This window comes from Chelonia mydas, chromosome 1, assembly GCF_015237465.2.
Source record: "Chelonia mydas isolate rCheMyd1 chromosome 1, rCheMyd1.pri.v2, whole genome shotgun sequence".
Lineage (NCBI taxonomy): Eukaryota > Metazoa > Chordata > Testudines > Cheloniidae > Chelonia > Chelonia mydas.
This window is the reverse complement of record NC_057849.1, coordinates 187,629,638-187,655,870: the sequence shown is the minus strand read 5'-3', so window position 1 is coordinate 187,655,870 and position 26,233 is coordinate 187,629,638. Positions and strand designations below refer to the sequence as shown.

General features: G+C 39.3%; 1 protein-coding gene across 2 annotated transcripts in view; it reads left to right on the top strand.

The window, feature by feature from the left end:
• ZNF654 (zinc finger protein 654) overlaps positions 1-25,762 on the top strand; it is a 62,038-nt gene extending 36,276 nt beyond the window's left edge. Inside the window, exons 1-6 of one of the 2 annotated variants that reach the window (XM_043538480.1) lie at positions 2,586-2,609; positions 4,400-4,602; positions 5,512-5,651; positions 15,049-15,190; positions 18,009-20,307; positions 20,697-25,762. In XM_043538480.1, the coding sequence (XP_043394415.1) occupies positions 4,486-4,602; positions 5,512-5,651; positions 15,049-15,190; positions 18,009-20,307; positions 20,697-20,704 (2,706 nt within the window). In that variant the 5' untranslated portion in view covers positions 2,586-2,609; positions 4,400-4,485 and the 3' untranslated portion in view covers positions 20,705-25,762. Of the gene's footprint in view, positions 1-2,585; positions 2,610-4,399; positions 4,603-5,511; positions 5,652-15,048; positions 15,191-18,008; positions 20,308-20,696 lie in introns of those variants that run through there. The other variant, XM_037907124.2, reaches the window with a different exon arrangement.
• The last annotated feature ends 471 nt before the right edge of the window (positions 25,763-26,233 follow it).

Genomic DNA, 26,233 nt, shown 5'->3' with positions numbered 1-26,233 from the left:
TTTATATCAATCTGTGCAGACAGATTTCCTAACCAAAAAATGTCCCTATATGCTTTGAAAATGATGTGGCTAGACAAATCAAGCCAAAGGAATGGGGTTTGATCTGGAAAAGAGGACCAGCAACCTCAGTCTGCAGCACAATAAAAGAAAATGTATTTAAGATACTGTTTCAGTGCTACTTCACACCAGCCAAGTTAAAAAATATAAATAGACTGAACGAACTGGAATAAATGTTGGCGAAATTGTGGTGAAAATGGAGTTTTTATGCATATATGATGGACATGTCCAGTCACTTGAGAGTATTGGGATACAATTGGTAACTATCTGTCACAACTTGTTGGATATTTATTACCAAATGATCCTTTGATAATGCTCCTGGGGCTTCCTAGTGGAAATGGTCTCACACAAGGACAAGAAGAATTAATCTCTCATCTGCTCGTAGCTGCTCAGCTCTGGGTAGCCTCTCATGGAATGGTTCAAAAAATGGGAGGTTATGGAAAAAATCACACGATTTATATACTCAGTAAAATAGGCAGAGGACAGATAAATACTTAGATATTTGGTTACCCTTTTGTCAGTACTCAAATTGCATGCATGTGGCCAAAAAAACCGAGCACACCAATCCAGTTTTTTGGATCTTAACGTTTGATAGACATACCTCGTCCTGGTCTGTTAAGTGTGTGTAAAGATTTCACTCAATTTAATAATATCACTAGAAATGTCATAGATATTGTAATGATACTTACTTTGTAATATGGTAATACCCTGTTAAATAGAAAGATCCGATGGCTATATTCCTATATGTCTCTTTAAACAAAAGTGAAGTCTTTGTTTTGTTCTGATATTTACTTGGCAAGGATTTGTAAACTGGTTAAAACTTCCTAAATACATAGTTTAAAAAAAAACTTGGCAGCAAACTTACTGCTTAATTTTATTCTTTGTATTTAGTTTAAATGATAATAGATCATATAAGTTTAAATCTTTCTATACGCTGTCATTACTTTAAGTAGGTTTATTTTTAAAAAGCACCTGTATTTAAATAAATAAAAATCAATTTAAATTTAAAAAGCCCTGTTTTTTAAAATCATGGATTTTTATGCATTTTGCCTTTGGTTAACCCATGACGGCTGTCTGTCATCCATCCGTCTACGGACTTAGGTTTTATCATTAAGTATTACATCTATGAAAATCACTTGGACAGTGTGTACTGTGTGAATAAATCCTATTATGCTGTGTTGGGTCCCCCAATTTGTAGACAGAGGAGTAGGCTAGGACAAGCAATGGTTGCTTGCTCTCATGCATTTCAGCAATATTTCCAGATGGCCATGCAGAAGGGCAATCTTTAGAAAAAGATCTAGACTTTACTATTGGGGGGAAAAAAAGTGCTTTCCTGGATACAGAGATACATGGACCTTTTTGGCAGACCATTGAGTCTCCAGAGCAGCCTGCCATGAATTGCAGGAGGAGTTAAAATTAAAAGGGGCAGAGACTCTGACATAAAAGCTTTCTGCTACCAACCTTTATAATCAGAACATCCAGTAAATTCAAGCAAGATTCTGCATAGTCCTTGTCTGGACAAGAATAGATGCTTTATTTTATTTTTGTCTTACCTTTCTTAAATTAACACCTGTTAAAATACTGTGCCTGTAATTAGGACTTATCTGTTGCTTTGGGGCTTAGATCAGCAACATGTATATTCTTGCCTGGGAAGGTAGGGCCCTCTATGCTAGAGAGGAGAGGAAAGGAAAAGAGGTGGGGTTAATCAGCCAAAAAGCACCTAAAAGTCTGAGAAGTGAATGGCTGTGGTCAGTCCCCATGTAGGTGACAGTCAGTAGTCAAGGGTTCCTGCTGTGAAATTGAACTCTCTCACCTTTGGATGCTGGGGCATGGTGACCCATGGCTGTATCATCTGAAAAAGGGAACTCTATAAATTCGCTGAAATAGTACTGCAGCCTTTCCATTCATTACTCAGAGAAAATGGATGATGTACCAAATCGTTATGCTCAGTCTTTTTGACATGAGCAGAGGTAGGAGTTAAATATGAAATCTCATAGCTTGTCAGGGACTCTTTTTTTTTTGCATGTAAAATAGGTGGTTGAGGGTTGGGTTACCTTTAATACAGATTAGCATTACACAAGTAGTGTTTTTAGTTTAATTGGAAATATCAGTGATTTTGGTTCTAGTGGTAGTCTGCAGTAACTACTGTAGTTCATGCTTGAATTCTGCCTTCCATTTAAATCCTTCCCACTCTTTTTTCACTTGCTCATAACTTTCTCATACAGGTACCTTTGATTTTTTTTTTTAAAGTTGAGGTAGAATTAGTCTATTTGCATTATATAATATTGTCATACAACTGTGTACACTTAAGTAATTTACTTCACTATTATGATAAACCCTATTATTTCTCTGTTTTGATAGCACCTAAGAATACCTCTAAAAATCAGCCTCATTGTCCAAGACATGTAACAAACAGTCTCCGCCCCAGAGTACTCGCAATGTACACAACAGACAGGATGTAACATATGCTCCTCAAACTAGAAGCATCACACTGCAATTTTGTAGTCTGGAATGAGTCTTAAACTGTTCAAGTTTAAAGAGAATATGTTAATGTAAGCTTTGATCTAAAATCTGCTATGTTACACGTGTGCTTTAGTTTTTCCTATTTTTATTAACACGCTTAAGTTTTTTCCATTTCAAATTGAAGAAATTAAATGTAAAATCTAGCATGAGAACAATCTTCAGATTGAAAATTGAGTACCAGGGGGCCAGATTTTTGAAGATAATTAGGTGCTTTTGAAAGTCTACAAAGTGCCTTTTTGCATTTTTAGGCTCCTAAATGTCTTTAGAAATATGTTCTAAGGTTTCTACTGCAACTGTAACTTGGTTGTGTTGCACATTAGTGTTCTAGTGTCCTTGTTGAAAGTAAACCATAACATACTCTTTGTTGTTTAGTGCACCTTTAAGGCTGAGATTAACTTAATCCTAATTATAAGGACACCTTGGGTTGATGCAATGAAGTAATGAAATAAACTGTATATCTAAACATTTGTCTTTTTGTAAATGATATGTGAGGGAATTGTGGCTTGTGGAGATATTAATGAGAACTATATATTGACTAAAGTCTGAGGTTATCCTATAATTTCAAATAGAAATGCATTTTCACAGTAGAGCTGGGGTGATCTAAATCAGGGGTTCTCAACTTTTTTCTTTCCGAGGCCCCCAAAACATGCTATAAAAACTCCACGGCCCACCTGTGCCACAGTAACTGGTTTTCTGCATATAAAAGCCAGGGCCAGCGATAGGGGATAGCAGGAAGGGCAGTTGCCCAGGGCCCCATGCCATAGGGAGCACCATGAAGTTAAGTTGCTCAGGCTTCTGCTTCAGCCACAGATGGCCGGGCTCAGGGCCCCAGGCTTCAGCCCCATGCAGTGGGACATCAGCTTTCTGCCCTGGGCACCAGCAAGTCTAACATTGGTCCTGCTTGGCGGACCCCCTGAAACCTGCTTGTGGCCCCATCGGGGGCCCCAGACTCCTGGTTGAGAACCACTGATCTAGGTTAGCTTTGGAATTGCTGTGTGACTCATTAAATCTGGTGTCCACAGCATAACATTGTAGGTAGTCATTTAATACTGCACAAATGCCCTAGCTTTTACTTTTACTTTTCTTTTTATGGAATGTATTTGTGGGGATAACAGAGCTTGAACAGTTCTGGAAGTTTCTAGCTTTTATTTAAATTCAGTTCTCTGTAACAGTTCAGAATTTCAACTTCAAAATGTTTCCACGCCCCACCGTATTTACTGAAAAGAGCCCCGTGTAAATCAGAATCTTAAAAATAGTTGTCAGAAGCTATAGTTTTCCATCTGTCTAAGCAGATAAAATACATTTGTATTAAAAACTAAAACATGCAGTGTGTGAACTGAAACTAAATTATATTTGATTCTTCTCTCATTCCCACTTTCCCCATTTTTATGGATAACAAGAACATCCAGGATTGTTCGACATTTTAAAGAATGTTTTGGAAGGTAGATGTATCCTCATGCTTCAGGACATGAGCCACACTCTAACTATTGGGGGTGAGGGAGAAAGTCTGAGTGCAAGTTATCCCATAATTGCTTACTGCAAGGTTTACTACACATTCCTCTGAAGCAGCTGATACTGGTCACTGTTGGAGACAGGATACTAAATGAGTAAGACCACTAGTTTGGTCAGTGTAGTAATGCCTCTCACTCCAGACTTGAAGCTAAATACCAGAATATGGTACTTAAATACATGATTGGCTTCATTTGCAGATAGTTGATTATACAACTTGTAGATAAGGCCTGTAAAAATGTGTGTAATTTAAATATTTTTATGGGGACTTGAGATTCTAATTACTTCTAAATTTTTCTTTTCCATACAGTTAACAAATATTTAAGCTCTGAAAATCCACTGTTCTTTGAACTACGTGCCAGATACCTTATTGCCTGCGAACGCATCCCAGAGGCAATGGCTCTTATCAAATCTTGCATAAATCATCCAGAAATCAGTAAAGATTTGTATTTCCATCAAGCTTTTTTCACCTGTCTTTATATGTCTCCAGTAGAAGATCAGCTATTCCAGGAGGTACTGTGTGTCGGTGTACATTTTTATGCCTCTAGTAATATATTATACTCTTCTCCTGTATAGTCATCAAGAGAAACATATGAAACTTTTTATTCATACTGCAGCCAAATGTCCGAACAGCAGGTGACCTAATTGGTATCCACTTGAATTTATTTTCTGAGGGCTAAAGTCTGAACCTACAACTGCTAGTGACTTCACTGGTCTTTTACATATATCTACCTGAAGGCACAATTTTCCCCAGATATTCTCTAACAGATTCAGAGACGTTTTGTAACACAGTAGAATAGTTGTTTTAAACAATGTGGCTATACTAGAAGAGGTTAATTTTAGATTACTTTCAGTTTAATTCTTTCTGCCTTGTCAAATTTCTTAAACTTCTAAAAAAGTGGTTTCTTTCTGTTTGTTTGTGCTGGTATGTGAAATGGCACTATATAGTTTCTCCTTTTAATAGGAGAAACTTGTAATATTGATGGTACATGTTACAACTGAGTGTATTTTGTGTCTAATTTGTCAAAAATCAAGCTAAAACTTTCAGGTGGGCTTCCAGGATACATGCAACACAATGCCTAGAAAGAATAGGTTGTATATGTACTAACCCCTAAATCCCATTGAAAACTTTACCCTAAATATCTGATGTCTAACAGATAAACTTGTCTTAGGTTTCAGAGGGGTAGCCGTGTTAGTCTGTATCAGCAGAAACAACGAGGAGTCCTTGTGGCACCTTAGCGACTGACAAATTTATTTGGGCATAAGACAACTTGTCTTAGATGACTATCTTCAGAAAAACACGAAACCTTTGCCAAAGAATCCCTGTCGATATCAATGACTACTTTAGTATAGCAAGGTGTGATCAACTCCCCCCCCTGCATTAGCAAACCTATCTAAACTGGTCTTATTTTAATTGTATAGCACTTATTGAGGACTGATTGCAAGAGTGGAATTGAGATCATCTGCAACACTGAAAAAGAAGGGAAGACTACCTTAGCCTTACAGCTGTGTGAGTCGTTCCTGGTCCCACAGCTCCAAAATGGGGACATGTATTGTATCTGGTAAATACTTTCTTTCTGGTTAAGGAGCTTAGAAGATAAATGCTTATTGCCAAGATGGAAGTGAAGTGTGTTAACTTTAAGATGCATCTAAACTTTAAAACTGTAGTTGTAACTGTTCTTTCTTTTCTAGTATGCATGTTATGCATATCTAGCCTGTCTCTATATAGTTATACTTTGGAGGTAGCTCTTGTAGTGGATGCATGCTACATTCATTATACTTGATAATAGCTTCAAAGTAGCAGCAGAAGGCTGAGTGTCTAAACTAGAGACTTGCACTGCTGTCAGTATCAGTAAATATAACCTACTTCTAAATTTTCTGGCACCACAAGTATTTTGCTATCCAGCTTTTTAAATAGCCGCACCAACATTATTGTAATTTACGTATAGCATCCCATGAATGTATGCTTTAATATCTAACAGGGGATCTGTAATCTGTTCTGAAAATCTGCTATATTTGAGAATTTTGTTAATTCCAATTTAATTTATTCCCTGGGTGATTGTGTTACAAATCCAAAGAACCTGCAGAATCACACAGTTAAATGTACCCATTTAGATAAGATTCACATAATTAAAAAAAAATCTCCATGCCTTCAGAGGAAAAGATAGGGCTTGAGATTTTTTTGATAACATGTATTCTCTAGAATACATCAAAGCAAGTATTGCTCCAACCTCTGAGGTCTGAAAGGTGTCTGAGCAGAGAATAATCTGTTTTACTTTTGAAATTTCTTCTTAAACCAGGTAAAATTTGACACATTTATTAAAGTACACTTAGTTTGTGTGTCTAACATGGTGGTGAAGCAAGAAGATTCAGTTAGTTTTGCTGAATCCTACTGATCTGCTTTGTGACTGATCAAAAGAGGGTTTAAAATCAGATTCAAATATGGATCCTCAGATCCCAATATTTTCCTGGCTTATCAAGGGAGATGAGAAAGACAAGAGGAGGTTTTGCCTTTTTAAAGAGGAGTTCACAAGGATTATGTGGAAACTTTATTTTTTCTGGTTAAAGTTTGTATTATATCTCATATGTAAAAGTTACTACTTATGATGGAGCAAAAAAGTTGAATTAATTCTGAACCTAAAATTATTTTTTTGGCATTCATACAAAGATACAGATGCAGACTTTACCCACAATTCATGATTACAAATGAATAATTTGTCTACTATTTGGGTTTCAGACATGTTTTTAACTCTGTTTCCTTTACCTTAAGTTTTTTAAAAGTTTCATACAATTGATCTTTGGCTTAGCCACTGTACTTAGTCAGTTGTAAAAACTATAACCAAAGATCTCCTCATCCTCATGTTTGCTTCTGCATTCAGGGTCAGAAATTCCAGTAAAGGTGCTTCATGCTTTATCACTTGTCTTCAGAATTGCAACACTTTACCATTTTTTGGTGCTTGGTGTCCTTAACCAGAAGCAGCAAAAGCTTCTGAATTTTCTAAAGGTACTGGGGCAAATAATTTTGTCCACAGCTGGAATAATTACTGTGCTGTTTATAAAACGCTTAGCTATCTCAGCTGCGCACATTTCAAAATAACTCTTCAGACCTCAAAAAGTTAAGTCATCACGGGCAACATTTGCGAAGAGATCTTAGACTCACAGTGCCATTATTAGAGGGCTGGAGACCATAAAGATAAAGTACCCAAGTCTCAGCTTTTCTCTGAGGCTACTGGAATGCCTCAGCTTGTCATGTGTAGCAAGAAACCATTTTGCCCCCAGTCAGGCTCCGGGGCACTATGGATCTAGCAAAGAGGATTTGCCAGGACCAACAAGTATCTGCAAGGATGTTGGGCTGATGGCCACATATATTGTCAGTATCTGTGGCACACCTCCACCTGAAGCAAGCCTGGTCTATCCTGAGATCTCTTAATATGAGCCATTCACTCACATACCCTCACACAGAAGGATGGCCTCTGAGCCAGTCCATCTCTCGGCTGCCATCAGTCTAATCTGCAGTTAAGAATGAACAAAGTCTGCTGATCCTAATGTAGTTAATACAGATGCATCCTGCCTGAAATAAAAACACCCACGTATAGGTGTTTTACACAAGCTGCACTTGGTCTCTCCAGGATCAACTGCACATAGATGTTGTGGAGGAGAGGGCAGTCCTTGACACACTAGAGGACTAAGGACCTTCAGAGCCCAAGAACATAAGACCGGCCATATTGGGTTTAGACCAAAGGTCCATCTAGCCCAGTATCCTGTCTTCCGAGAGTGGCCAATGCCAGGTGCCCCAGAGGGAATGAACAGTACAGGTAATCATGAAGTGATCCACCCCGTCCATTCCCAGCTTCTGGCAAACAGAGGCTAGGGACACCATCCCTGCCCATCCCAGCTAATAGCCATTGATGGACCTATTCTCCATAAATTTATCTAGTTCTTTTTTGAACCCTGCGACAGTTTGGCCTTCACAACATCCTCTGGCAAAGAGTTCCACAGGTTGATGGTGTGTTGTGTGAAAAAATACTTATTTTTGTTTTTTTAAACCTGCTGACTATTAATTTCATTTGGCGGCCTCTAGTTCTTGTGTTATAAGTAGTAAACACTTTATTTACTTTCTCCACACCAGTGATGATTTTATAGACCTCTCATATCCCCTTCCCCCAATTGTCTTATTTTTCAAGCTGAAAAGTCCCAGTCTTACTAATCTCTTCTTATATAGCAGCTGTTCTATACCCCTAATAATTTTTTTGCCCTTTTCTGAACCTTTCAATTCCAATACATCTTTTTTGAGATAGGGCGACCACATCTGAATGCAGTATTCAAGATGTGAGCATACCAGGGGATTTATATAGAGGCAATATGATATTTTCTGTCTTATCTATCTCTTTCTTAATGATTCCCAACATTCTGTTCACTTTTTTGACTGCCATTGCACAGATGTTTTCACAGAACTATCCACAGTGACTCCAAGATCTTTCTTGAGTGGTAACAGCTGATGTAGACCCCATCATTTTATATGTATAGTTGGGATTATGCTTTCCAGTGTGCATTACTTTGCATTTATCAACATTGAATTTCATTTGCCATTTTGTTGCCCAGTCACCCAGTTCGGAGAGATCCTTTTGTAGCTCTTCACAGTCTGCCTGGCACTTAACTATCTTGAGTAGTTTTGTATCATCTGCAGATTTTGCCACCTCGCTGTTGACCCCTTTTTCCAGATCACTTATAAATATGTTAAATAGGACTGGGCCCAGTACAGACCTCTGGGGGACACCACTATTTACCTCTCTCTATTCTGCAAACTGATAATTTATTCCTACCCTTTGTTTCTTTTAACCAGTTACCAGTCCATGAGAGAACCTTCCCTCTTATCCCATGACTGCTTACTTTGCTTAAGAGCCTTGGTGACGGACCTCGTCAAAGGCTTTCTGAAAATCTAAATACAGTATAGCCACTGGATCCCCCTTGTCTACATGCTTCTTGACCCCCCTCAAAGAATTCTAGTAGATTGGTGAGGCATGATTTCCCTTTACAAAAACCATGATGACTATTCCACAACAAATTATGTTCATCTATGTCTGACAATTTTGTTCTTTACTATAGTTTCAACCAGTTTGCCTGGTACTGAATTCAGGCTTACTGGTCTGTAATCTCTGGGGTCTCCTCTGGAGCCCTTTTTAAAAATTGGTGTCACATTAGCTATCCTCTTGTCATTTGGTACAGAAGCTGATTTAAATGATAGGTTACAGATGACAGTTAGTAGTCCTGAAATTTTATATGAGTTCCTTCAGAACTCTTAGGTGAATACCATCTGGTCCTGGTGACTTATTACTGTTTAGTTTATCAATTTGTTCCAAAACCTCCTAATGACACATCAATCTGGGATAGTTCCTTAGATTTGTCACCTAAAAAGAATGGCTCAGGTTTGGGAATCTCCCTCACATCCTCAACTGTGAATACCGATGCAAAGAATTCATTTAGTTTCTCTGCAATGGCCTTATCCTTGAGTGCTCCTTTATCATCTCAGTCGTCCAGTGGCCCCATTGGTGGTTTAGCAGGCTTCCTGCTTCTGATGTACTTAAATTTTTTTTTGGCTATTACTTTGAATCTGGCTAGCTGTTCTTCAGATTCTTTTTTGGCCTTCCTAATTATATTTTTTTACATTTCATTTGCCAGAGTTTATGCTCCTTTCTATTTTTCTCATGAGGATTTAACTTCCACTTCTTAAAGGATGCCTTTTTACCTCTCACTGCTTCTTTTACTTTGTTGTTAAGCCAAGGTAGCACTTCTTTGGTTCTCTTGCTGTATTTTAATTTGAGAACATAACATAAGAATGGCCATACTGGGTCAGACCAAAGGTCCATCCAGCCCAGTATCCTGTCTACCGGCAGTGGCCAATGCCAGTTGCCCCAGAGGGAGCGAACCTAACAGGTAATGATCAAGTGGTCTCTCTCCTGCCGTCCATCTCCACTCTCTGACAAACAGAGGCTATGGACACCATTCCTTACCCATACTGGCTAATAGCCATTAATGGACTTAACCTCCATGAATTTATCCACTTCTCTTTTAAACCCTGTTATAGTCCTAGCCTTCAACCTCCTTAGGCAAGGAGTTCCACAGGTTGTGCGCTCAGTGAAGAACTTCCTTTTATTTATTTTAAACATGCTGCCCATTAATTTCATTTGGTGGCCCCTAGTTCTTATATTACGGGAACAAGTAAATAACTTTTCCTTATTCACTTTCTCCACACCACTCATGATTTTATATACCTCTATCATATCCCCCTCCTTAATCTTCTCTTTTCCAAGCTGAAAAGTCCTAGCCTCTTTAATCTCTCCTCATATGGGACCCATTCCAAACCCCTAATCATTTTAGTTGCCCTTTTTTGAACCTTTTTCAATGCCAGTATCTTTTTTGAGAAGAGGGGACCACATCTGTACGTGGTATTCAAGATGTGGGCGTACCATGGATTTATATAAAGGCAATAAGATATTAGTCTTATTCTCTATCCCTTTTTTAATAATTCCTAACATCCCGTTTACTTTTTTGACTGCCACGGCACACTGTGTGGATGTCTTCAGAGAACTATCCACGATGACTCCAAGATCTTTCTCCTGATTAGTTGTAGTCAAATTAGCCCCCATCATATTGTATGTATAGTTGGGGTTTTTTCCAGTGTGCATTACTATACATTTAGCCACATTAAATTTCATTTGCCATTTTGTTGCCCAGTCCCTTAGTTTTGTGAGATCTTTTTGAAGTTCTTCACAGTCTGCTTTGGTCTTAACTATCTTGAGCAGTTTAGTATCATCTGCAAACTTTGCCACTTCACTGTTTACCCCTTTCTCCAGATCATTTATGAATAAGTTGAATAGGATTGGTCCTAGGACTGACCCTTGGGGAACACCACTAGTTACCCCTCTCCATTCTGAAAATATTCCTACCCTTTGTGGGATTTAGGTATACATTTAAGTTGTCTCTATTATGGGGTCTTTAAAAAAGTTTCCATGCAGCTTGCAGGGATTTTACTTTTGGTGCTGTACCTTTTAATTTCTGTTTCACTAACCTCATTTTTCTGTACTGCCCCTTTCTGATATTAAATGCTATAGTGTTGGGCCGCTGTGATGTTTTCTTGTCAACTTACAATCATTCAGAATGGACATCTAGTGTTACCAATATCTATGTGCAGGGATGTTTCTTCCATTTACTGGAAATAGGTCACATTTGCCTTTCCTCTTAACATAGGTAGCAAAGGTTTTAGGTCTAGGTCAAGAGAGAGACAGCCTCAAAAAGCCTCAAATGCTGTTTGCAGTGGCAAATACTGTTTTCAGCATTTGTTAAGGATGGTGATAACTGATCATGTCAGGCTGAATGTCTGGCCACATTGGTCAGAGAACCAGGGAAGCTCTGCACCATATCCTGTGTTCTTGTTAGTCTGGCCCCCGAGAGGATAGAAGCTTGGAGTAAAACTTTCAAAAGCATCCAAGTGGCTTAAGAACCTACGTCCCATTTTCAAAAGTTACCGAGCCACTTAGTCTAGATCCTGTTCACTTTCAGTTAGACATAAGTTCCTAAGTGCCTAAATGGCTTGAAAATGGGACTTAGGGTCTTGAGTCTTTTGGATGCTTTTGAAAATTTTACCCTTGGTGTTTATAAATAGCAGGAAAACTGACAATGAGTACTCTATTTGGTGGACGTAGGAATTGGAGGGGAAAAGTTTCAAAATCCTGTGCTAAAAGGCCCATATGAATACTTTTATACGCCCCACACAAGCTGCTCAGCTTTCTTCTCTTGGATGTTTAGGTTCTGAACATCTTCTCAACGTTTGTGAAGGGTTGAAATAGCTATTTGATTATGCAGAAGATAATCAGTTTCTCTGTGCTTTCACAAGCTTTACAAGTGTCTTGATGTATTTGTGAGATATTCATGATCCTGGCAAAGCTGAGCATGAGTGGTTCATACATTTTGCTTAATCCTTAAGGCAGGAGGTTTTTTCCCCTCATGAAATTTGTTGGAACAATATTTTCGTGCATAAAAATGGCTATCAGTTCAGGCTCTTCTTAGGGGGCTGGCTTCACGGTATAGGTAGTTCCAAATGCAAAGAGGCTAAAATTATTGGTCTTTTTTAAGCTTCGTGCACTTACACAATGATAAGATATGCGATTACACTTAGGAAAGCTCATTTTTAATTTAGTCCACTACCTGTGAGCTCAGGTTTTACTTGGAACTTAATTTTCCTGGGGGAAGTGACTTAAGTTCTGAATAAGTGAGATTCAAGATCTAGTATCGGAACCAACTTGCATTGTGTTTTTAAATGTACCGTGGAGCTGTCGAAACATCCCAAATTCTCAAGTGATGTCTGTGTTCTATCCATATTCTGTCAATCCCGGCAATGTGTTTTCCTCTGCTTAGTGAGGCTGTTCTTCAGAAGCTTGATGTCAAACAGTTTGCTAGACTTACATCTGGCACAGATTAAAAAGTCAGCCAAACCTTTTGGTTTTTTTATACTAATTCACTAGGTTCTGTGGGATTCACTAGAAAAAAATCCAAATGGCCTGATCGCATCTCATTGTTAGTTTGACAGGACTGCAACCTGGTCATGACAAGGCTCATTTCATAAAAGTTTGAGATTCAGCCAGTCTGGGCTCTTTTTTTAATCCATGAGATTTGGAAGGTAGTTCTATGTAATTCTTTAAATTATTAACTAAGGGTGTGTGACGGGGTCAAGACCCACTGCTGGTGCCTCCCGCTGGTTACTCCAGGAATTAGCTCTGTCCAGTCATGGAGCACCTTTTGCGTGTGGTGCCTTGCCCTTCATCGGCTCTGCTGCTTTGGGGACCTGCGCTGCTCCCTGCTCGGCGGCATCCTCTTCAGGACACTGCCATTCGGCAGTGCCCACTGCTCCAGTCTCACCCCCTTCCGGGGGTTTGGTGGTGGTAACAGTCTTCTGTCTACACCAGCTCTAGTGGCCAACTGCAGCCTCAAAGTCGAGCCCCTTTGTCGCAGGGGTCAGCCACAGCCTGTATCAGGCCACGCTCCTCCTCAGCCAGGTGTAGTACAAGGGGGAAGGGGGGGACCCATGTTCACCCGCTACTCTGGGTCCCGACCCAGGGACCTTCTAGTGGCAGCCTGTCTGCCTGCCCTCCTCTCCCCTTGTCAAACTGTTGTCCCTGGGCCGCTTCCTCTTCGGTCCTGTGCACCTGCTCAGCCTTTTGTAGCAAGGCCTGCAGCCTGGGGTTTTCCTTGGCTGGAGCGCCCCAGCTCCTCCTGCCCTTCCCCAGCACTGCTCTGTCCAAGGTGCTACCTTTCCACTCAAGAGCCAGTCCTCCTCCCTTGCCAGTCAGGGAGAGACTGCCCTGCGCCCTAGCTGGGCAGCCTTTATATAGGACCTTGCTCGGTCCTGATTGGCTGCCCCTTCCCCCGCCCTGATTTGGCTCTCTCCGGGCCTTCACTGATTGGCTGCTGGTTCGCACAGCCTCTCTGGCCTGGTTCAGCCCTTTTCTCGGGGTGGGGCTCTGCCCCACCACAGGGTGATTGCTTAGGTTTGTTCTAGAGGTGTTCAAGAACCTCTTTCTGGGGTATAGGTGCCTTATACTTTATTTTTAGGCTTCTTTCCTTTGAAAGGTATCTTATGTTGAATCCATCTCTCAGGAAGTCACAGTAGTGACTCCATAGTTAAAGTTGGAAGAAATTGTCTTTATTTCCTGTTGCCCATGTGCTCTACCAGTTTTCAGCTGTGAAGCATGTATCCCAGTGAAAACTCTGCCTACTATCCTGTTTTATTAGTTGGCCCCTGAAATCACTTGGCTTTCAAGTCCTGTGGATCTCCCCCTTAGGCTGGGGGGGGGGGGGGGGGCCTTAGCGGTGGGCAGGCTTCCACCCTCCCACTTCCTGGATCCCAATAGGATCCTGTAAATTGCAAATGTACCTGCTCATTAGAGGTTCACTGGGATGTCAACCAAGATGGTACAGACCTCATTTCCTTCTTCACAAGATTCCACTCCCCCTGCACCCAACTATGGGATGGATAACATCAAAGACGTCAAGCTGCATGTAAAGGCAGGAGACTTTTTTTTTTTCTATATTCATCCTGAATATGCAGGCCAGAGACTTCTCCTACCATGTATCCTCAACAGATGGCCTGATATTGCCATATACATGTTACAGGCTAAAAGGGCTAGTACAGAAGATAGGCTGGATGAGGTAATATTTTATTGGATCAACTTCTCTTGGTGAGAGACAAATTTTTGAATGCTTGTCTCTCTCACAACAGAAGTTGGTCCAATAAAAGATACTATCTCACCCACTTTGTCTCTCTAATATCCTGTGACCGACATGGCTACAACAACATTGCATAGTACAGAAGATGTCACTTGTCAGAAAAGGACAGTACAATAGTGATATAGACTTGCACATGGAAAACATCGATATCTTCTAAATGGTAACCCATAGGCTTCCCCTAATAATGGAATGGACTAGAGAGCGTGTCCCTACCATCCTGTCTCTCTCAGACATTTGTGCCCCTGAAAGCTTCCCCACCTTAAAGTGAATGTAATTTAATTCCAGAATATATTGATATATTGGCATGGCCATCCTGACCGTCATCTTCCCTATAATCTTGGGAAAGGAGGGGTAAATGCTATAAGCTTTTTGTTAGTTGTCCAGTTCTCTATGATACTAAGCTGGATCCATTAATCTTCTGTTGCATATTGCAGTTGGTCCGTGATAGGGTATACCATAGATGCTTTAAAAATGACATTTTCCATCATGTAACTTCATGCATATATTTGTGGTTTTAATTAGCTTTGCTCTTAACTGTCAAATATGATTATAGTTACAGAATTACTAGCATGCAAACAATATGCATAGTCAAGCTGCTTATAGAAACACATCTTGCTTAGGGCCAGCTCTATTTCAAACATAGCTTAACAAAGCTGTTTTGTTTTATATTTATAGGGACCTGATATTTATGTGGAGTAAACTGCAGCTTAAATCTAACCCTTCGAAACAAGTATTTGTTGATCAGTGCTACCAACTTTTAAGGATAGCTACGAATGTCAGAGTAATTTTCCCTTTCATGAAGGTCATTAAGGATGAAGTAAGTGGTGGTATTTTTTCTTGTATTACCAATTTAACTTAGTCATTGCGACCTCATTTTTTTGTGTGCTGGTCCATTGCAGCAAAGGGGGGAAGAAGGGATAGCTAGACAACATTAATTTCGAATTAAGTCAAGACCCAAAAAACTAGCTAAAATAAACTTCTGGGTACTTCATATGACCCTGAGTTCCCTTGTCCATTGTTGTGGTTTTACAAATGCACTTTTTCCTATTATTTAAATTGTTTTTTTCTATAGGGTTGGGAGGAGCCCACATAAATAAAAGAGGAAATTGACACAACATAATGTTGCCATTTCTAATAAATAAATGCACAAAGTAAACAAACTGAAAAAGAAAAATTACTTGTTTTCTAATTTAATTACTGTTCTCATAATCTTAAGTGTTGTAACGATAGTAACGTGCAGAAATCAGATACCTTTAAGAGTTCCTTCCGCAACAGCCACTCTACAATAAGCTATAATGGGATACTACAACACAATAGGTGTCAATAGATCAATACAAGTAACTTATCTGTAGCACACGGAGGGGAGTTAAACTTCCAGTGATCTAAATGATCAAAGCATCTGTAGACTTACAAAAGAAAATGGGAATGAAAACATTGTAGACTTATATTTCTCACCGAGAAGATGGGTTTGGATGATTTCTTTCGTATTAGATCAAGATTAGTAGAAGATCATTTTGCAGTATTTTTGTTGGGTTTTCTTCATTGTGGCTGAGATTCAGTTGTCATTTTGATTAAATAGTATCTTCCATAGAATTGCTTTCCGCTTGGATTAAATGTACCACCATTTATTGTTAATGGCTTTCACTGGGCCTCTCATATCTGTCCTGTGTCCGTTGGCATCCTAATTCCAGAAGAGCACATCTGCTAAAGCTTTTTGAAGTACTTTCCCAAGCAAGCTGTATATATTTACCATTCAGGAGGCGAATAGAGATTTTTGAATGGTCTCCAGGCAGGTATTATCCGTTAAATCAGTAGTTGCCAAACTATCGTCCATCCACTACAAGTGGCTCCTGCAGCACTTGCTGGTGGTCTGCAAACACCTGGCTGGTTACATGGTGCTGTTTTCATTGTTTGTATTAAAAGGAGCTAAAAATACTCTAAATGCTTTTCTAATATTCCTTTGCAATGTAAGCAATTGCTGCAGTTGACAGAGGGATGTTACTTGTTTGCCGGTGGGAGAGCTGATGACCTATGCAATCTCAAATGAGAGAAAGTGTGATCTATGAGGCAGCCTCTACTAAGACAAGTCCCACACTATGTACATTTGAGACCCCTTGAATTAAGAAACTGACATGATTAATTGTAGCCTTGTTATTGGCAATATATCTGCTGAAGAATTGGACTATTTAATGTGGTATTACTTACCTTTGGCTAAACAGGGTTCTAAGCAGAAGACATGGTAAACTTAGTTGGTTCTCTGTCTTTTTGTCTGTAGCCAAGGTATAGCTCTATTTCTTTTAACATGAATCTTGAGTTTGTGTGATAGTGGCAGTGTCATGAGGGATTATTAATCAAGCCTGGATCCTGGAAAAAAGAAAGTACTACAAGCTCCATGCAAAAAAGCTAATAGAGTAAACCAAGATGTTAAAACCCATTGTATTTCAGACACTCATTTGATGGCATTTGGTACCAGGTTCAGCCTGTACTTGTCCTATATGCTTTCCCATGTCTCACAGAAGTTTGTAATAAAGTGCAGCATTGCACATCCTGATGTGCCAAATAGCTCAAATTCCACATCTAATATCTGACTAACTTTACAGCTGACAGCAGATTTTATAGTAGTGGAAATGTATTCGGTCTTCCTGACATTCTGAGACTTAGGTGCATGAAGAGTGTAATCATTTTTTTTCACTTGAACCATACTAAACCTATTTTGTTAATGTTATAGTATAGTTATACACAAGTGAAACAATTCTGTTATGTTCACCATGTCTTGACTCTAAGTAAATACTCCAAAAAATATCCCTGATGGTTAGGTTAATTTAGTAGTGCTCTGTTAGTAAGATTTAACTAAACACTCAAGTGCCATTTAGATTTTTAAATGCCCCAACAAATATGTGAATATGTATGTACTTGTTAATACATAGATATTGAAGATGTATACAACATATAGCTATAATAAAAACTTGTTCCCAAATTTTTCCTTTATCAAAATATCTTATATCTCAGATAGGAGGAATTTTCAGAAACACATGTTAATTATAAATTTCACTTAAGGGCGTAGTTTAAATTTCAAGTGATTAGTATTTTTCAGGGTGATAGCTCACCATTTCTGAAATGTCAGGCCATTATGATAAGTCAAGTTGGGCACCCAAAATCACTTTTCACCTTTGAAAGGTTTTGTAGTTTTCATTTTTTATGCAGTACAAGTTAAATGAGTCAAGATGGAGACAGATTTATAGAGCCCAAGCTTCAGCAAACCTTAACCAAAACACTGCTGTCTCTTTGACTACAGAAGTGTGCAGTACAAAAGTATCTGAAGCTTTGTTGACAGCACTAGATATGCAGCCTGCAGTGCAAACCAAATGTTATGCTCGGCATAGCTGTAGTTTATTTTATTGCTTTATTTATATATAATTTAATAAAATCTGCTTTTGGAGGACTTTGCAACTAAGATGCCTTCTGAATTCTGCTTAGCTTTGAAATATTTTAAAACAAAGTTATGTTGAAATTCAAGTATTGTTTTAGAACTGAATTTTTGTTTGTTTGCTCCTGCTTTATTTTGCATTCAATGTCGCAAGCCAACAATAAAAGCAGGGGATGATGTATAATTAATCTTAATTTCTTTTCTGCAGGTTGGAGAAGATGGTTTGCAGATTTGTGTTGAAATATGTGGATGTGCTCTGCAGTTGGACCTTCGTGATGATCCAATCATGAAATGTCTCATATATAAAACGATTGCTCACTTTTTGCCAAATGACTTGGAGATACTCCGAATTTGTGCGCTGTCTATCTTTTTTCTTGAGCGCACCTTAGAATCATATTACAATGTTGAACATCTATATAAATGTGCAGATGAAGAGTATAATGAGCACACTAGTTCTGTTCAGAACCGTGTACGTTTTGAATTGCTTCCAATTTTGAAGAAAGGTTTGTTTTTTGATCCTGAGTTTTGGAATTTTTTGATGATCAAGCAGAATTGTTTATCACTGTTGGGGGATAAAGCATCTGTTGGCTTAGGTGAAAGTACACTGGAAAATTCTATTGCTAATACAGAGAAGCCGATGGAACATCAGGCTTTGAGTGAAGAAGTTGTCTCTTTAACAGATCTAAGTAATGGGGAGCTTGACCCTGAAGACCCCTCTGAAGATCAATCTAAAGGTCATGCCAGAAAGAACCATGCAGCTCTTGGAGCATCTAAAATAGATCATAATGTACCAAGACACCGTTGTGCATTATGCAACAGGGAATTTCTTGGTGGTCACATTGTGAGGCATGCACAGGCTCACCAGAAAAAGGGCAGTTTTTCATGTGTAATATGCTGTAGGAAATTCAGGCAAAGAGGAATCATGCTGAAGCACTTAAGAAATCATGTCAAGAAAATACAAAGACAGCATCTTGCTGCTACCCATAATGATGATCAGGAAACCCCTGCTTTAAGTGAAGTAAATTGCTCTCATGCATCTGTCTCTTTTGAAAATGGGAATTCTAACTGTTCTAAAGATAATGAACCAGAGGCTGCAGTAGTTCCAAGTACTGATACGGAAGTACAAAACCATGACCAGGAATTGGATGTGGCTGAAAACCATATAAGCAAACAGGATAATGTTACTGAAAATGGCAGTTGTGACAACTGTTTAAATAATACTCCTGAACCTTTAACTACGGAGAGTTTGCCTGAGGGTGGTGATAGCCCGAGTCAAGAGTCTCCTATACTTCACAAAGTAAACGGAGCTCTGTGCTCTCAAAAGGATCTGGATGTTATGGATCAAGAAGGTAACTTCAAGTGCCCTGCCAACAGTTGCATTAGAGTGTTTAAAAAGATAAGATTTCTCAATAAACATGCAAGAAAAGCTCACCCAACTGATCTGAAGGTGCAGCAGCATATAATGAAGTGGAATAAAGGAAAATGTCGGTTCTGTCAGAGAAAGTTTGCAGATTCTCAGCATTTCATAGACCACCTGAAGCGACACGTATATCCAAATGTTTACTTTTGTTTACATTTTAACTGTAATCAGAGATTTAAGCTGTCCACTGAGCTTGCGGAACATACAAAAAGTCATAGTGTTTTTAAAGCTCAGTGCAATTTTGCAGAGTGCTGTGAGCTTTTTGAAGAGCTTCCTTTGCTGTATGAACATGAGGCTCAGCATTATTTAAACAAAACAGAGTGTTCTGAAGTAAATGAAAAAAATTCATCAGATACGCTATCAGAGTCACTTTGTGGTTTTCAAGAAAAAGATGCATCTAGTAGTGAAAAAGAAGCTGTAGATTTACCAGTTCCAACTTGGAAGGCAAGGAAAGACTCTACAGAACCAAAGACATATATCCAGAGTATTGAGAAGAAAGCATACAATGTAATTCAGAATGGGAGTGAAAATTCATCTGATGTTACTGCTACAGTTTTAAGCTTGATAGACCAAAAGATGCCTATAGTACAGCCAAATTCTGAAAACTGTAATGTTCGTGACCAACTGGTCAATGGGCACATGGAACTAGAGCAGACTTGTTCAGCTTCATCAGATGCAGCTTTGGACAGAGTGGCAGATGAAACAAGGACAGAAAATGGGTCAATACCAGTTTTACAGAACTGCAATGATATACCACAAAACAATACTGCTGCAGTCTCTCAGTCACCTTCCAAACCAAATCAGACAACTGAAAATACTTCATATGGCTTAATTGTGACAAAACCATATGTTAGACCGTTGCCTCCAAGTTACCTTGATGAACGATACATTAGCATGCCAAAACGTAGAAAAACTGTCACTGATAAAATAGATGCCCATTCTGAGCAAGATAAAGCTTGTAGCAAATCAGCAGAAAGATTTAGATGTGGGAATTGCCTGACCATCTACTGTAACTCAGAAGCACTTGAGGCTCACCTTGCACAAAAGAAATGTCAGACGCTCTTTGGATTCGATTCAGATGATGAAAGTAAGTCTTACAATGCTTCTAGATGCATACGTTTAGAGATAGAAACTAACAGAGAAATGGTCCTTGGAAACAGTCAGGCTTCAAGACAGAGCAGATTTAAAAAAAGACATTGAGTGGTAATGACCTGAATAAAAACCAAGTATTTTAATAAACCAGAAGATAAACTCGGTCAAACTAAGTGTTTAGGAAAAGAAATGAGAGTTAAAAATCAGCCAGACAGCTTTGATGAGAGAGCATTCAGACAAGATAGACTTGGGTAGTTTAATCTATGCATTTTCTACTTGCATGTTCAAAACTAGGCATGTTGACAAACTCAAGCAAAATTTCAATTTAAAGCACCATTTGCATGGGAACAAAATGAAACCTAACAAACTTAATCTATTTTACAGGTGCCTGATTAAATGTTGCGGGAAGATGTATCAATTGAGGAGTGGTGTGAGAAAACACTACACGAAGAAGCATCAGTTTGCTGTTTCCCAGATGGCCTTAATCATAAAGCAGACTCAGATTACTAAAGAAAAATGTGACCTTGATAAAAGACAAAGCACATTTTCGAGATAGAACTCACACAGGAATAGTAGGAGCTGTGCAGGTTTTGAGTCCAGAAAGGTTGCTACAAACTCCCCAAAGTACCAGTTATCCAGAAAGCCCCATGAATTCTCAGTGTATGATCAAAGAACAGCAGCACAGTGTGTCTGGCATGAGCGCTTAAGAAAAATAAAACACTCAGCTGAGCAGGCCGAGAAGAGAAGTGGCTGTTGCCTTAGAGAAAGAAACACCACTGTAACCTGTACACTGGATTAAAAAGTTTTAATAAGAGAGACCCTTCCTATCCATGCATGTTCAGAGGGTGTCACTCCACATTATTAAAAAGATTTAATTTAAAGAAACATTACATTTATTTTCATGGTATGGATAAAAATTTGATAGAGGAAATGGACATTCTTTTTTCAAAGTTTGTGTCTTTAACGAAAACTCACGGAGGTCATTTAATAAACTTGTGTTCAGAATCCAAAATAAAGAGTGGAGAGAGAAGTCTAAGATGGACAGTGTGTTCCAATAGCCAGAAAGTTAAAACACAGAATATACAGTCTGATATTAGATATATCAGCTGTACAAGACACAATTCAGATGCACTTAAAAGCCCACTTAAAGTATAGGGCAAAACTACACATACTGACTTTTTGGAAATGTTAAATAAAAAGTCCATTACAGGCACTGTGAGATTTAACACAAGGCGTATGTGTACAGCAGCTGCTGGTACTAACTCATACAGATTGAGGCTAAAAAATAAATGTATGCCCGGAGTGAAGAAAGATGAATTTGAACTGGAGTATAGCGCTAAAATAATACCCAAATATAAAGGTCCTCTAATTCTTAGTATGACTGATGGATAAAATTTAATAGAGATGCTTTTCTCTCAGAAATGTGAGTTAAATGAAGATAGAACAACAGAGGAAAAAGCAAAGAATGTCAGTTATTAGCAAAAATAGATCAGGAAGAAACTTCTATACGCACTCAGCATCCCTCAGTGATCAGCACTGAGTTTTGATTTACCAAGTAATGCTCTGTCATGTAAAGGAGGAATGGGAAAATGTTAACAGATCAACCTTAACACAGTACAGCCAGCAGTAGCAGTCTCTCTGAAAAAGGTGGTGGTCCTTATCAGAAACCAATGAAAGAGCTCAGCAATTTAAAGCAAAGTGTTTAAGTACTTTGGCCAGCAAAAGGTTGCTGGTAAAAGTGACATCCAGAATGAGTCTGTAAGGATGGAAAGTTTCAATATGTCACCTAACAGACCTAAAGACACACAAAACAAAAAGGCATTTCTGAGTTTTACTCATGAGAGTATTCTGCGCCAAAAATTCTGTGCCAAAAAATTAAAAATTCTGCACACAATATATTAATGTTCTGCAAATTTCATTTGTGAAATAAATGTGGAGGCTCCAGCATGGCATTGGGGAGCAGAGGCCACTGGCTGCACGGAGGTGGTAGATCACTGTGCAGCTCCCCCTCCACCCCAGGATACGGACTCGGCGATGAGGCTGCACCCACCCGTAACATAGTGCAAGGACAGGACCTGCCCGAGAAACAGCCCAGGGCCCTGTCTCTCTGTGCCAGGTGCACCAGGTGTGGGCAGGCAGACTCAGCCAGTCAGGATCCAAGTGTGGAGGGCCTTAGTGTGTGGGGATCCAGGTTTGGGTTGAGAGGTTTCTGGGTGCGGGCAGCTCAGTGGGGGATCCAGGTGCGGAAGAGATCTGGATGCACAGGGGCTTCTTGGAGAGTTCTGGGTGCAACAGTAATGGGACTCTGCCAGGGGGTCCGGGTGAAGGTGGTTGGGGCTCAGTGGAGGGGGGTCTGGGTGTGGGGAGGGAATAGAACTTGGCAGGAGGGTTTTGGTGTGGGAGGCTGAGCAGGGGGTCCAGATGCTGGGGGAGTGGAGCTCAGTGGGGTGGGGATCCAGCTGTTGGTGGTTCGTCTAGGTGCAGAGGGAGTGGGTTCTGGGGCGGGAGGCTCGGCGGGAGGGTCTGGGTATGAGGGGGTCTGGATGCAAAGGAGTTGTGTGGATGGGGCAGCAGCAGCTCCCTGTATAGTTAACCTCCCCTTTCACCCCTTCCCCCAGCTGAGGAGCGATGGGCTCAGGAAGCGCAGTGGGGAGAGTTTTCAGAGCTTCCTACAGCCAGGGGAGAAATTGGGCATGTGTCTGACATGGCCCCAGATGCCATGCAGGGTAAGAGGAAGTCCCGTCCTCCCCAACCCAGCTGGGACTAGCAGCGGAGCCCAACGCAGGGTAGGTGCCACCAGCCGGGGCTTCCCCAGTCCTGCCCCCTGCCCCACAGTGATTTACCTTTCTGCTGGCTGCCCTGGGCACCCGAAACATATTGCAGGCAGGGTCTCATGATTGCTCTTTTTGCTTCCCTGTCAGAAAGTCATTTTTCTGCAGGGAAGCAAAGAAATCTGCAGGGGACATAAATTCTGTGCATGCACAGAGGCGCAGAATTCCCCCAGGAGTAGAGTTTTCATCAAAGGAGAATGTTGCAAGTGCTCAGATTTTCAACTGCAATGAAAAATTACCCACTCACTATGCTACCTTGTTCTGTAGATTACACAAACTATGTTTATTTCAGACCCTGCTTGGTGCTGTTAACTAGAAGGTTGGGTACATTCAGAGAGGCAGAAGCTATCATTGATAAATTATCATTGATAACAGGAGGCATGAATCAGATTTTCACAGTAACCTAGGACAATACAGAAGGGCTTTCCCAGCTCAGTTAGTTTGCTCGTTGAGTGATTCATCACAATGTGTGTACAGTACAGTAAGGCAGTTGGCTCACTTACTCAACAGATTATATGAGAATTGATACCAGTTAAAAATATGGATACAGGATCTGTTCATTGTAGCAACAACTCACATTTGCAAACACAGAAAGGTTTCATTGTAAAGTAGGCTGTTCTGACACTTGAAACACTATAGTTGAAAAATGACTCTGCTAGTAATCCTCTGTATAATCAAATAGATGTTCATATAACTTCTCCTTCCTTTTCCCCTTGCTTAGAGGAAAAAAGAATGCTAACTCAGATTCTTACTTCTTGAATCCTAGAAAATGGTTCTCTAACTTGGGTTTGGCCAAAAGTAAAAGGGTATAAAATTATGATCACAGGTATGTGTGCATTACATTAATACCAATGACTGGGGCACTTCTAGAAAGATCTGCATGACATCTGAGGCACCAAAGAATGCATTTTTGTTTTATATTTAAAAGATAAAGTGCATCGTGTATAAAATTTTAGGTTTTTTTTTAAATAAATGAAACTAAGGAAACAAGTCAGTCAAATGTATTTCCATACTTATCTACTGTAAAGTTTTTACCCAACTAACTTTTAAGAACCTGGTTATCTTCTTTAGAATATTCCCAGGCTCATCTTTGTTTTTTAGCTTCAGTTTTAGTTTAAATACATCTGGAAAAAATAAAGGTTATTTTAGAGTATTAAATTATAAAAACTTGAAAACTTGGTCAGTAGATTTAAAAAAAAATGTATTAAATCTTTAAGTGTACTTAATCTTTGATGCTTTTTCGCCGGTACTAAAGCGCCATGTGTTGCTTCAAAAACACGATAGGGATTTGTATTTTCTTGGTTTAAAGTGTGTAGTTTATGTGCATCTATGCACATGCATAAAACTGTGACCATAATTTTTCTACCTGTTAAACTCATTTTTTGTTTAAAGATGTTTGTGTTGCACACAACAGTCTTCATATCACATGTGTTCAGTATATATAATTTTGAAAAATCTAGATTTTTATTTCACTTAGGCAAACACTTAAAGGAGTAAGTGGCAGGTAACTTTTTGAAGTACAGATTTTCGTTCAAAAGACATGTTGTTGTCCCTTCTGTAAAATGTTACCTGTTGGCGTACTCAGTTGAAGTATTAAGCAACTATAATTTTGAAAATAAAATATTTCTAATGTGTGGGATTATTATACATGCTTTATGGGATTCAGAGACATTTAAGACACCATCCTAAATTGAGTTGGCAATTTTTAGGGTTTAAAAAAGTTCCAAATCTAGGATTTGTTTTTTTCCAACACTAAGTGTCATATTGTGTAATTTAAAATACACTTACTCCAACATTGATAAATGATTTTGATCCAGCAAAGAATGTGTGTAACTTTAAGTATACAAATAGTCCCATTGAAGTTAATGGCAGTATTGATGTGCTTAAAGTTATTCATGCACTTAAGTGCTTTGCTGGATCAAGGTCTGTGTGCTTTTTGTGCAGATTATCGTATTTTAATCATCTTCCTCCAAGTGGACTAAACTTGGTTTGACTTGGCAGTTAGCTTTTTAGAGCTCATCTGTTACTACTTGAACACACTCCATTATAAAGGTCATGTAAATTCTAATTTTCAAAAGTTGCTGCTTGATAGGCACCCTCCACAAATAATTGTGCTAAGTAGGTTGAAAATGGTCATATCTGTGGGGAAAGGTTACTGGTACTTGGGTTATTTAGCCATATTCATTTAAAAAAAAAAACCTATAAATTGTATAGTTTGGATAATTTATAACATAAAACTTGTGATTTTAATATCACAATGAAGGTTCAGCTGTACTCATTTACTTGTATTGTTTAACATCAGTGGTATGGATGAAAGACTTTTAAGGGGTAGTATTGTTTTTTTTTTTAATTTATTTGGTACTGTATAACACCTTTCTGACTAAATGCAGTGTATGCATTTTGGGACTCTGTTAATTTGTAAAAGCTATTAAAGGTTCAGCAAGAAAGGAAATTAGTGCTTCCTTGTTGAATGTTAAATTATTTTACTTTTCATTTATATAAGAGTACAAATTAAAACTGAGCCATCAAACTGCAATAAATCAACAGTAGTGTTTCATTTTAAAAAACTTTTTGTACTGTACATAGATTTGTTCAATAAAACATTGTCTTTGTTGTTAATATTAAGTGAGCTTGTGATCTCTTTGGGAATGTGCCTGATAAAATTATTTGACTGCAGTATCTAGCATTACTGGCACGCAGTGTGATACTATATTGTATAACATCCATACAAAACTAAATCAGCACTCCTCGGTCTGTCTGTGGCAGTGGTTCTCAAACTGTGGGTTGGGATCCCAAAGTGGGTCGCAACCCCCTTTGAATGGGGTCGCCAGGGCTGGCTTAGACTTGCTACCAGGGGCTGAAGCCCTTGAGCTTCAGCTTTGCGCCTCCCCACCCACCCAGAGGGGTGAAGCTCAGGCTTTGGCCCCCTGACCTGGGGTAGTGGGGCTCCGGCAGGCTCAGGTTTTGGTCCCCCTCCTGGGATCATAAAATAATTTTTGTTGACAGACGAGGGTTGCGGTGTAATGAAGTTTGAGAGCCCCTGGTCGATGGGATGGTGTACACTAGGGACTTATCAGCCTAGCTTTGTGT